Source organism: Cavia porcellus, unplaced genomic scaffold (genome assembly GCF_034190915.1).
Source record: "Cavia porcellus strain 051 isolate PalLab524CR breed Dunkin Hartley unplaced genomic scaffold, mCavPor4.1 scaffold_25, whole genome shotgun sequence".
NCBI classification, from domain to species: Eukaryota; Metazoa; Chordata; class Mammalia; order Rodentia; family Caviidae; genus Cavia; species Cavia porcellus.
In genome coordinates, this window is record NW_026947508.1 from 42,689,004 (window position 1) to 42,701,838 (window position 12,835).

A 12,835-nucleotide genomic window follows, 5' to 3' on the forward strand; every position below is an offset into this window, starting at 1 on the left:
TCCAATCTCACCCCTACCCATGTCACCCTCTCTCCGTAGGGAGCCTTTTGGGGCCTCATGTTTGGCCTGGGAGTGGGCCTTCTGCGCATGATCCTCGAGTTCTCTTACCCAGCCCCAGCTTGTGGTGAGGTGGACCGGAGGCCAGCCGTGCTGAAGGACTTCCACTATCTGTACTTTGCCCTGCTTCTCTGTGGGCTCACTGCAATCGTCATTGTCATCATCAGCCTCTGTACGACACCCATCCCTGAGGAAAAGGCAAGTGGTGCTCTCATGATGAGCACGCATCCACCCTACGCGCTCAGGGTCTGCAAATCCACCACTGGCCTTTACCCTCATGAACAATGGTGTCTCCTGCTGCCACATAGACATCCTTGGGAGCTGGGGCTCTTTGGAATGTGAATTTCCAAGTGAAAAGACACTCATTCAATTTAAAAATTACTCAGAGGTACACACTGTGTACCAGGCACTGTGATAGGCTTACAAAGACAGATGGTTCCTGTCAGCAATTGTCCTGGGGCAGGGAGGAACAGACTCCAGCACCCAACATTAATATGCACAGGGAAGGTGCAGGGGTACCAGGCTCAAGGGGAGGGGCCAAACTCAGGAGAGAGGTGGTCTTCACCTGGGGCCCATGAAAGGGAAAAGTAGAGGTTTATTTAATGGTCAAGAACCAAATACACAGAGGAGAAACAGAGTGTGCTGGATCAAGAGTTCTATCTTGCCTGCCTTGAGCTGACAGATGTACCCATCTTAGAATGTTGAAACCCAGTCTTAGGAAGTTCCTTCCCCCAACCCAGAGTCTGAGTTAGTTTCCTAGGGCTTCCATAAATGAGGACCATAAACTGTGGCTTAAGCATCTCTCAACTCTGGAGGCTGAAAACCTGAGCCCAAAGCGTCAGGAGGCCCGGTGTGTCCAGGAGTCCCTTTGTGTCTTCACATGATCTTTGCTGTGTCTGCCTGAGACCTAAACTCTTTTTTAAGGACACCAGTGATGACGGATTAGCGTCCATCCATATCCCCCCATTTATCTTAATTATGTTTATAGGGTTTCTATCTCTGACTGCGGTTGTGTCCTGGGGTACTAGGGACTAAGACTTCAGTACGTGAATTTCCAAACCTTGAGGTTTGCACGCCTGCAGGCACTGCCTTCAAACGTGATCTCCTGCTGCTGAGACCTCAAGGTCTCCACGTCTGCCTTGTCATGCTTCACACTGAGGTTTCTCCTTGATCCTGTCCTCTGGTGACTGCCACCTCCTTCTTCTCCCATCAACTGTAACCTCGGTGAAGAGCGGCCTCCATTCCCACCACTTGTCTATTTTGCAACCCGCTGTGCTCTGGTGTTGTTCCCAGAAGCCCACTGAAATTGTCCTCATTGAGGTCACTTACAACTTTGGGTTGGTAAAAAATCAGTGGTCATGTCTCTTCCTCTGCCTTCCCCACTGCCTGTTGTACCGGAAGACCTCGCTTCTAGTCACTTCTAAGATGCATTTTCCTCCTGTTTGCCTTTTCCTACTCTTCTGCTCACTCTTCTGACTTCGCAGGCTTTTCTTTCTGCCCCCTTAAACGTCATTTTTTCTTAGGAGCCCGTATCTGCATATAACCCTTCTGGCTCTCAATGCCTGGGGCTGCCAATTCAACAACTTTCTGTATAAAGCAACTCTCAGTTCTCTATCTCCAGCCCAAATCCCTCTCCCAAGATTCAAACTCCACATCCATCTGTCTCTTAGTGACATGAAGTCAAGGTCTGTGTGATGCTACTGACTCACAGTGTGAGAAGAAAGTAGGGTTTATGGAGAGATGTGCACAAGTAAAGAAGCTGCCCAGGCTCTCACAGAGAGGCATGCCTGGCCCTGGCCTCTCTGGACACAATTGCAAGTTGGAAGTTGGGACGGGGCGGAGATGATTGTTACAAAGGCCTAGCCAGGGGAAGAGCCCACTCCTGGCCTCTGGGGAAGAGAGATGTTTCAGGGCCCAGGTGCTCATGGCTGACTCCAGTGCCACTCACATCGGCTGGAGAATTTGTGTGCTTTGTCTGCAGGGCAGACATAAAGAGAGGAAAGGGCAACCTGAGGGACACAGATTTGTTTCTCTTCACTGGATGTCTCCACTTGAAGCTGATACACCCCCTCATCGTCACCTTGTAGTTATGTGTGTAGATGTTCCCTTTCTCTTCTCTCAGCCTTTTTGATAAGCACCAGAATCTTCTTCTATGCTGAGCCTTCTGTCCCTGGGAGGGACCCTGCTATCCTCTGGTCATCCATGGCTGGAACTCAAGAGCAGCCAGAGAGGCCCCCCCCAACCCCCAGCTCATTCAATCAATCACCTCGTGCTGCAGATTTTACCTCCCTAGGATCCCTTAAGACTGCTCCTCCCACCCATTTCCTCATGCAATCTTTCTCACTTCACCTTTCCCAGAATCTCCAGCCTGGATCCCTACCCTCTGCCTAGAGAGATCTTCAAAACTTTACCTAGACTTTACAAATCCTCCTATTGATCTAAGGTCTGAGGTTTCTCTACCTGGAAGGAGTGTGGGGTTCTCTAAGTGTCAGTTCTCTACCTGACCTGCAAAGCCTGTTGTGGTCCAGTGCCTGCCTTCCTGTCCCGCCTTGTTCCTCTCTGTCCATGAGCTTCATGAGAGCAGGGCCCAGGTCTGTATTCAGCCAGTGGAGAGTGGGTACTTGAGAAGCACTCTTATTTGAAGAAAGGGACACCCACCATCTAAGATATGACTCCTGGCCTCTGACCCCAGCCTGATTCTTCATACACTTTGCTGTGGCTCTGAAGCCTCCCATGCATCGGGCCTTCCTCCACAGCAGGACTTTCTCCAAATGCACTGCTTCCAGATGGTATTTTCTCTCTCTCTCTAGCTCACTCCCTTGACCTGGTGGACACGAAACTGCCCCACCTCTGAGCTGGAGAAGGGGGCCTGCGAGAGCCAGAGCGAGAGGGAGAGTGTGCCAGGGAGGTCTGAGAGACTGGTCCAGGAAAGCCTCTCAGGAAGAGTCGCCCCAGGGAACTGCAGCCAGGGCCCAGAGCAGCCCGGAGGTAGGCTGAGGGGTTTCTGGGGAGAGTGTGCCACAGAGGAGCAGTAGGGGTGGTCACCATGTCCTGGGTGTCCCACAGTCCCTCTCAGGGGTCATTGGAGATGGAGGTCTCTGAGACAGCCCCCCAAATATTTTTCCACATGACTATTGAAATGTTTGCAAATTAAGACAGCTGAGTATGGCAGACAGGAGCCAAACTATTGCCCTCACTACCAATAACATGTCAGTGGGAAGGTTCATTGCATATCAACTAATGTTAGACAGAGGTGCCCATCTAGTCACCCACAGATCGGACAAGAGCATAGCCAGCCTCCCGTGAGGATGGGTGGGGCTGAGACAATCCGTGTGCCTGTGGAGTTCCCTTCACACAGAAGAAAAGGTCAACATGATACAGAAACACCCTTGTCCCCACCCCTACTGACTTGTTTCTTTCTCATTGGGCTTAACATTCCTGCCTGTCATCTCAAGGAGCATAGCTGCCCTCATGGGAAGAGCACAGCCAAGTGTGCCCTCCTGAAGTTGCCCAGTGCAACCCCACTTCTCTGTGTGTCTCCTTGAAATGCTGATGGCCGTATAAACAGTCTCCCAAAGATTCTGAAATGCGTTATGGTAGCACATTAACTAAATTACTATACTGTTGGATGTCTTTTGGACACTACTCAGTTGTAATCTTCCTGTAGGGAGATTAAATAACAATATTAAGGCATTCTAAAGATAGAAGAGCATAATAGAGATTTTTCAATTATAGTGTTCCCAAGGAAAATTTTTAAATCCAAAAAGTAACATACAGTTTACAGGTTTAAGTCCAAAATCAATTTATCTTGGCCTTATAAATTAGAAATTCAAGGAAATTTAAATTCTACATTTCTTTCCTGCTTCAGTTAGATAGTGTCCCAGTGCCTGGTTGGAGTTGGGGTTCTCTGGACAGCTACTTTCTCCCATCAGACTGGGTGAGCTGTCTATTCTCTCTCCCAGTCTTTGGAGCACCAAACTTCCATAATTCCAGTGGGTTAGGTGGACAGACAGAATTATCGAAGCATCTTTGCTGGACTTGCATGGTTGGCAACACTCTGCCACTCTGTCCTTGTGCTTTTGCTAGTTTCTGGGACCTGTGCTGTCCCCAAGGCCCAAGGGGTTACCACTATTCTTGGAGGCCCTTACTCTAGACAGCGATAAGCGTAGCATTAATGATGTCCCAAACTCCAAAACCTCATCAGGACCTAAAGCTCAAAGCTTCTTGCTCACGCTGCAACAGTTAAGTCCGTAGTCCACTATAAAAAGCTGTAGATAGCAAGTGTGAATTCTTACAAATTTGTCTGATCAAAACACACTTGGACTGACTTCGGAAAGCACACCCGTGACTGGCTCACCCCCGCTCCCAGTCTTAACAGGGCACCAAGTAGTTAAGGCCTATTTTCCTCTGCAAAATGTAGCCCTTGTCTCTTTGACAAGCTTCATGGCGCATGCGCCAGGTGTGTTTGTGTGTAGAGGGGGCTCAAAACTACTTCCTGCCATCACTGCAAAGACCCAGCTCTGGCCACGTCAAAGCTTGTGGAATGGGAAAAGAAGCCTGTGAGCCTGAACTTAGTACAGGAAAAGCAGCTAACAGGAGAAGGAAGAATGACTTCAACATGTCTCCTGGAGACAAAGAAGAGGTAACAACTGTACTGCCCCCCTGGAAGCCAGAGCTAGACTGACTCACAAAGACTCAGAGGACCAGCCCTCTTCTCTGCTACCCGCACTGCAGGCCAGAGCCATTCCTAGAGGAGCAGGGAAGGATGAATGCTCCCTGTGGGTAGATGCACCCAGGGAAGGAAAAGGAGGCACCTGGAGGACCAGAACCCACGCCAAGCCTGACCAGACATCCTGCCACAAGAAAGAAGCTTTATTGGGTGGGAGTGGGCTGCCTTGTGGACCACAACAGCCACTGTTTGGCTTGGGGAAAGGGTTTTAAAGGGTTGTTCTTGGGAGGGGTCTCTGTGGGTGACCCAGTTGTGAGCAGCAGAATGTGACACAGTCATCATCAGCTACCCTCCTGGGTAGGGTTGACTTTTGAGGCTGGAACAGTTCTGGAAAGTTTCTTTTCTTGCAACCCAAGCATGAATATGCTCCGGGGGGAGGCCGACCCTTTAGCACTGAGTCAACCATAAAGCCTCAAGAAAGAATTCCATGCTCCATGTCCTTCTATCACAATCCCCAGTGCAGAGGGCAAGCCTACCTGCTGTGGGAGAAGTCCTTCCCGCCCTGGAATGAAGTGAGCATCGAGAACCTGGAAGACCCATATCCACTCCTCTGGAGGCCTGCAGGTTGATATAGGTCATGCAGTCTAATTTCGAGTCTTAAAAAATTTAAAGGACAATAAATAGATCTGAAAGATATATATATATATATATCTCCTCGGTCCTAGATAGGTGCACATTTATTGAGTTGTTGCACACTGATTTATACCTACTTGGTGATGTGGGCTCATTGCACCTCAGAGGACCACTGTGAGAATCTAGGGAGGAGGTTTGGATTGGCTTTAAAATGATAATTCTCAGTGCAGACATCACTTGATAGAGATCTCACGGGAGCTCTGCAGCCAAGTCACCTGAAACAGCTCTCCCCTCTTTTGTGAGCCATTCTGGACCTTGGTGCTGGACAGTCCTCGCAGAGGAGGAAGTTCAGCCTGAGGGTACCCAGGCTTCCTGCGTGTCTGAAATTGTGAGGCTGCACTGAACTCACCAAGTTCCATATTTCAGTGCTATTCAGATCAAATCCTCACTCTTGGCCATTGCTTTCCATCTCCATGGAAGGCACTTTCCATTAATTTTATGCTTAATACACTGTCTAACTTTAAAGTCCTTAAAAAGACTTGCTTCCTTTACTGCTTCTTTTAAACTTAGTGTTAGGAGCAGTGCTGCCTGTAGCCTTGCTGTGGCGCTCTGCACACTGGGGAGCTTTCCTCTCTGTGACACTACATTCACCAGTTCCTCCCTCTCTGCTCCTGCACTGAAAGCTGGTAAAATGCTATCAAATCTCCACTCTCCTTTGGTGCTCGGAACAGCCCTGAGAACAGGCATATGTCACTGAAGCATTTGAGGGAGAAAGAACATGTTGCTCAGAGGACTGGTGAGACTTACAGATGGGCACACAGTCTGCTGAGGTCAGAGCTGGCCCTGGAGCCAAGTTTCTGACCTCTGGCACAGTGCCCAGCCCCACAGCAGGGCAAAGGTCTGGTCTGTCTGGCTTGAAGGTCCCCTGCCTCCTGAAAGAGACAATGCTCCTCCCCTCCATTGTCATTCTGGACTTAATCTCTGAATTGTGGTGAATTACACTACCCTCTCTCCCCAACACCCTGTCCCGCTCCATGCCACAATGACGTGCTCCTGTGTGGTAACCATTACTATGCTGCGGCCAAGGCCAGAGCTCAGCTGGACCTGTGGTTTGTGCAAAAGGCCCTTCACACTCCCCCCTTGGTTTTTTCACCATTTCCTTCCCGCTCTCTCACCTCTTCCCTTTCCTCACTCTCTCCTCACCTCTCCCCTCCTGCTCCTCTTGTTTCTGGCTCTGTATCCCCAGTCTGCCGCAGGTCCTGGGGAAAGCTGCTGTGGGGTTGGCTCTGTGGGCTCTCTGGAACCCCAGCACAGGTCCTGAGCCCAGCAGAAAAGGCATCTCTGGAACAGAAGCTGACCAGCATCAAGGAAGAACCACTCTGGAGAAGCATCTGCAACATCAATGCCATCCTCCTGCTGGCCATCAACATCTTTCTCTGGGGCTATTTTGCATGACTCCACAGACTCAGCTTCAGCCAAAACCAGCTAAACACAGCGCAAGCCCAGTCGGGTGCAGAGACAGGCTCTCTTCCTACCCTGCCCTGAACTGGAGACCATGGAGGCTGAGCATGGCAGAGATCCATGGAGCGTTAATCTGACATGTTCCACAAGTGGAGAATACAAGGCCCAGAGAGAATTCTGGGTCTGCGCAAGGCCACAGAGCAGCGCTCATTCTGGGCCTCCCAACTCGGGATCCTATACCACTACACTGCCTTACGTTCTTACCTCGTAAAGAGCTTCAACCCTCTTCCTGAGTTTATTCAGGAATCTTTACTGTACATGTGACTTGAGGTTAGAAAAATGGAGGATACAAGAAAGATAACAGGAAAAAAATTTGTGAAACTCCAAGTGCACCTTTCTCCTCCACCTCCCCTAACCTCTCTTTCTCTAATTTTCAGCCCCAGGTAATCTATAGCATGAATCTACCAAGGACAGACTTACATTTCCATCGGTGGCTCTGTCAGAGCTGTTAGACCAAAAAGAATGAGGGTCAAGGGTGGTACTGCAGGGTGATGGCAGGTGGCATTTAGAGCAGGCAGCTCTTGGACAAGGCACTCTGATGGGCACTATTTAAACGTTGCTTCTTCCTACCTTCAAACCCAAACCTGTGTCAAGTCTCCATGAGGAATCTAACAGTCCAGTTGAGAGCCATAACTGTGGAAAGGAAGAGGACTCAAAGCCTTGAAGGTCAACCCTGCAGGGTCAACAAGGACAGCTTCAGAGCCACAGCATGGGGTGCTTTGCCACTCCTTTTGCCACCCAAACCTCTGCCACCATGGAATACACTGAAACCCATCTAAGTATTGGACAGGAAGGTGCCCAGCCAGGAAGCTGTCCAGTGTCCCAAACTGGGTTAGGGTCCCACTCTTGTTTGCATAGCCCCATGGAACAGCTTCTACAAGGTACTGGTCATACCAGCAGTTGTGTTTTCTCCCCCTAGATGGTGTACTCCAAGGAACAGGCACCAACTACTATGTCCAACTTGACTATGTTTCCCAAAATAATATATACCAATAAATGTTTGTTGAATGAATAAATTGTTCAGTGTCCTTTTGTGTTTTGCACTGTGGCTGGCAGGGAAGACCTAGACCTGCTCAGGAGTCACTGGAAGGTGGAGAAGAAAAATCTGAGTGTCAAATGTCTAGGCTGTCACTACAGCCCGGGCCCTCTGGCAGACCCAGATGGAAATGGTTCTCCATTCCTTGAGCTCAGTGGGCTTGCTCAGTTAAAGGCGCAGGCAGTGGGGCGGGGGGGATTCCTATAACCCTTTTGTTCATTTTCTCCTAATAGAATATGAAAGCTTTGGACCATCACTCCGTGTGGGCTGCGCATAGGTTTTTGAGTCACATGTATCTGATGAAGAGAACCCCAGAGCCGCCTATGCTAGTGCGTTCCCTCCATTCCTCTTGGTTCATTGCAGAGCCGCTCTGATGAGGTCTCCCTGGGGAGCAGGCGGATGAGCCCTATGCTTCCCCATCGCCCACGCTCAGACCTCTGACCCCATGCAGCCTCACCCCACTGGGCCACAGGGACTGCAGGCACCACTGAGCACTCTTCCCTCTTATTGGCCACACTTGCCCATGTCCACCGTTTCCAACCAAGGAACTTGAAAATAACTCAAAGGAATCATTTGACCCCAGATTATGAGCTCACTCTTTACTAAACTGTTTCCTTCTTGAAGGAATAAGTCACAAAACAGGAAGCTGCCTCAGGAAACATGAATTTGCCTAGGAGAAGTGTAGGAAGACTAATATCATGGGTAATTTTAAGAAACCCTCACATTTATCTTATGAAAGAGCATTTCCATATCCGTTTTCTCATTTGGTTTTCCAAACCATTCAAAGATGTTAAATCCTCTACTAATGAAGAAAAGAACCCAGAGGTGAAAGGATTTGCTCAGATGCTGTCACATTGGAGCCCAACTGGTCCTCAGACTCAGACCTCTGACCCCATGCAGCCCCACCCCACTGCATTGCTCATGTGAGCAGCATGCTTTGCTGCTGGATTCAAATGCTCTGCTTTCCCAGCTTAGGGAGTAACATGAAAGTCAACGATAGCTCCAATAGAGCTCAGCCAACAAAGTAAAGCAAGAAACTAAGGAAATGATTGCAAAGCATTGCAGTGAAGACTGAAACTGAAGGAAGAAATACACCTACTTAAGGAAAAAGGAGAAAGAGATGAAGAATTACCTGGTGTAATTGGAGACTAATTCATGAAAAAGAAGTGCACATTAAATTTTGACATTTATTCTATTTTTGAACAGAGTTAAACAAAATGAATTCTAAACCAACAAACAACCAACACCCCAGAAAAACAACAGCAAAACAGTACAAAGCAAGACATGTAGCTGAGAAAAAGCCACTGGGAAAGCCTCTCATGGGACAGTGACAAGGACCAGAAGGAACATCTCAGGCCCCACACTGAGCTGAGGATGAGGCCATGCTTGCAGAAGAGGCTGTGCCTAGAGGTGCTGGATCCCTTCTCCCACACAGCTCCTGGCTTCCTGCCTGCAAATGCATCTTGCAAACAGTCAGACTCCCTCAGAGGTAGTGGCAGCTGGCCCTGAGCTGGATTCAAATGGAGGTGAGTAGGCAGAGGATGCAACCACAGCACAGAGAGCAGGAAAGAGTGGGGTCAGGTCTCCAGACTTTCCAAGATGGAATAAACATGTAAGTGATGCAGATGAGGGTACACTGACCTGAGGGTGGAGAGAAAGGAAAACACAATCAAAAGAAACAGGAGGAATTCCTTCTATTTCAGTCACCCATCATGGTCCAGGAGGCACAGGGAAAGGACAGAGCTCTTAGCAAAAGCGACCACAGCAACAGGAGTCCACAGGCATTTGCTACTGTAATACGCCAGTAAGAGCTTCCAGGTAGGCACTGCCCTGCTAGAGGTCGGGAGTTTTAGGTGTACTAGGAGCTGGTGAAGCCCAGTGTTCTTCTAGATTGTCCTTGGAAACAGTGTCTCATTTCCTGCACTGCTTCTGTGCCTGTGACTCAGAGGTCCCCTGGCCGGGCTGGGGAAACAAACAGGGAGAGAAGTGGCTCAATGCACCCAGGGAATGGTGTGGTCACACCTGTCCTGGGTCCTGCTGCTGCTCCTCCCTAGGTCCCCCTGTCTCAGTGAGGTGGGATCTTTCCCAGGTCCACAGGTAACTGGGCAAAGTTTTAGTGGTGAGCCCTGCCATGGTCATGGCAGGGTGTCCAGTAAAACACTTCGGTGGGTTTCCTCCTGGACCCTCACTGCACACTTCTCAATGAAGTTCCACAGACGCCCTCTTCCAGCTACAAGCCAGCTTCCACATGTGGAAGGGCTCTGTGGTCATCTAAGAGCACAGCTGAGGCTCTGCATCTCTTCTGTAGAACCAAATCCCTCCTGAACATGTGCTTTCTTTCCTCCTCCAGTTTGCCTGTGTGCACTGCACACTGGGAGTTGGCCCAGCTGGGCCTCAGGGCTTAAGGAGCTCCACATGCCAGGACCTTTGCTGTGTTATCATCCAGGCAAGGAAGGGCACTGCTGACTATGTCACAGGCCAGGAAAACGGCCCTCAAGAGAGAGGGGCTCTGCAGGGATGCAGGGTGCTGCCTTCCCAGTGCAAAGCCAGTCTTGTGCCAGGTAGACAGGGCCCTGGCGGTCAGCACTCAAGAGTCCCCATCACCTGGGGACTTCCTCAGTCCCTTACTCCAGCAGGTGTGTAGAGTCCTCCCCACAGGACCAGGGGCTGTGCCAGGGGTTCTGGGCTGCTGCTGGAGAGAGCCTCTGGGAGCACAGCACAGTGTGAGGACTTAGCTCCACTAGATGTTCACTTAAAATAGAGGGACAGTCCTATTTTATGTTACAATAAAATTTTATTAATGTTTAACAGAAAATAACTACAGATAAATGAAACCAGGAAAAAAATCAAAAGGCAACATTTCCAGGGGAGGGAGGGAGACTTGCAATTGAAGTCCTGCAAGGTGAGGTGGTCTAAATTGTCCTGCAATTGTCCTGATCCCTGGTTGGGATCAGCCACTAGAGGGGAGAGAGAGGGAGAGTCAGGTCAGGCTGGCCAGTTTCTGCCTGTCCAGCTCTGCTCACACCATCCCCCATAGCTCCACTCCTGGTCCCTTCCAATGGGCGCCTCTGTGGAAACAGTTGTGGCCCTAGAAGTGGCAGGAGAGCGACAGGACAGAAAATTCCTGGGAGACCACCCTTGTTTGTGCCTTTCCCAAGGCACAGCAGCCCACTTCCTGCCAGAGAAGCCCCAGGCACTGACCCAAAGCAAGACCCCGTCCCAACCCTTGTCCAGCCCCATCGGTGGTCCCATCCTCTTCCTTTGCCCCTGGCCAGTAGTAGCCTCTGCAAACTCCTCCTGATGGAACCAGCATGACTTTGCTGCACTCTTACCACCCACAGTCACTAACCCCAGCCTCCTACTCACCTCTGGAAGGGATCCCTCTTAGCAAACTCTAAATTAGGCCTAAGTCTGCCCACTTGCAGGATGATGTCTGAATCTGGAAGGTTCAGTAGGGCATAGTCCATGAGCTGCTTGAGGCTGGCCATGTCTGGGCACTGGCAAAAGTCTTCTGGGTACTGGAGAAGCCAGGTCTCCAGGATGGAACTCAGAGCCCTAGGGCAGGTGGGCAGGAGTGTCAAGAGCCTGGCCTCTCCCCTGTCCTAGGCCCCTGTCATAGAGCCTGATGGGAGCACTGTTCGCCATAGCCCACCCTGCCAGCCAGAAGCTGGGCATAGAGGGAAGAGGTGTAGGGACCACATGTGAGTCTTCTGTGTCCCACAACTCCTAGGCAGCCTCCATCCTGCATGCCGAGGTTTCTCTGGGTTGAGAATGGACTGCATGAAGGTGTATCCTCACAGGGACCTGCTGTGCACACAGATGCATCCTCACAAAGACCTACTCTGTCCCCAGACCAACCCTGAGGGCCTCCTTCATGCACAGAACCCTAAGCACAGATGTCTGTTTTGCAGCACCTGGAGGCTCAGCCTCAGATCCAAGCCCTCTAGTGGGAATCAATGAACACTGAGGGACCCTGGTTTTTCTCAGCTCGCCCACACCCCAGTTCCTCTGCAACCCACTTTGGGGACAGGATTCTTCCATCCCTCTTAGCCCAATGGCCTCTCACCTCTTGTTCTGCTCGTCCTCCTCAGAGTCCGGGAGGAAGGAGGGGTACCTAGAAGAGACAGCAGAGTGTGACCTTTGAACACTCACTGTCCTGGCCTCCCAGGAGGTCTAGGGGAGTATGAGACTGTGTGATGGCAAAAGAGGCTGGGAAACCTGAGAGGTCCCTCTGCGCTGCTCCCTGAATGACAGAGAAACCTCAGGAAAGCTACCCGTACACAGTAGGTGCTGTGTAGACATCTGTGCTGTGGGTGATCCAGCCAGTTGTGCCCACATCTCAAGACTGCACCTGGGTGCTGAGACCCGCTTAAAGGTCCCCGCTCTGTGTTCCTCTAGGCAGGAACCTAGGAAAATCAAGTTCCATCTAGACAGTTCCTTCAAGGGGCGGATTGGGGATACCTTACAGATCCAGGACCCCATCTCTTACCCAGAGCCGGACCTAGGTTTACTGTTCTGGGGCCCCACCTATTTGGTTGAATAAACCATGTGAACAGGAGTCCTCTGAGTAAAGCATTATCCTCAGGGAATATTAGGGTGCAAAACGTTTCAGGGGGTTCATCCCCAAGAGCTTCCCAATGGTCCAGGGCCCCATGACTTGGAGGTGGAGCACACCTGAGGAACAGCAGATCTAGCACCTGCTGCAGGGTGGCGAATCTCCTGTAGATGGCCAGGAAGGCAGGCACGAAGAAGGTGTCCCCGCGCAGATGGGCGGGCACCAAGTTGTTCACCAGCTTCTTCAGCATGTCTGGCTCCATGCTCCCCACCTTGCCAGCATCCTCCAGCTTTGGGCTGGACTTCTTTGAGTCCTGAGGTGACAGTGAGAATGGAGTGTTCAGGCTTGGAAACACTAGCCAGCT

The 12,835-nt window shown here is 50.5% G+C and overlaps 1 protein-coding gene across 31 annotated transcripts in view; it reads left to right on the forward strand.

The window, feature by feature from the left end:
* Positions 1 to 12,835, forward strand: part of LOC100722197 (sodium/glucose cotransporter 4) — a 239,976-nt gene that overhangs the window by 92,622 nt on the left and 134,519 nt on the right. For 19 of the 31 annotated variants that reach the window (XM_063236449.1, XM_063236448.1, XM_063236447.1 and 16 more), the window contains 3 exons: positions 40 to 255; positions 2,868 to 3,045; positions 6,606 to 7,896. In XM_063236449.1, coding sequence (XP_063092519.1) covers positions 40 to 255; positions 2,868 to 3,045; positions 6,606 to 6,814 — 603 coding nt within the window. In that variant the 3' untranslated portion in view covers positions 6,815 to 7,896. The other 12 variants (XR_010043175.1, XR_010043176.1, XR_010043179.1 and 9 more) reach the window with 6 other exon arrangements.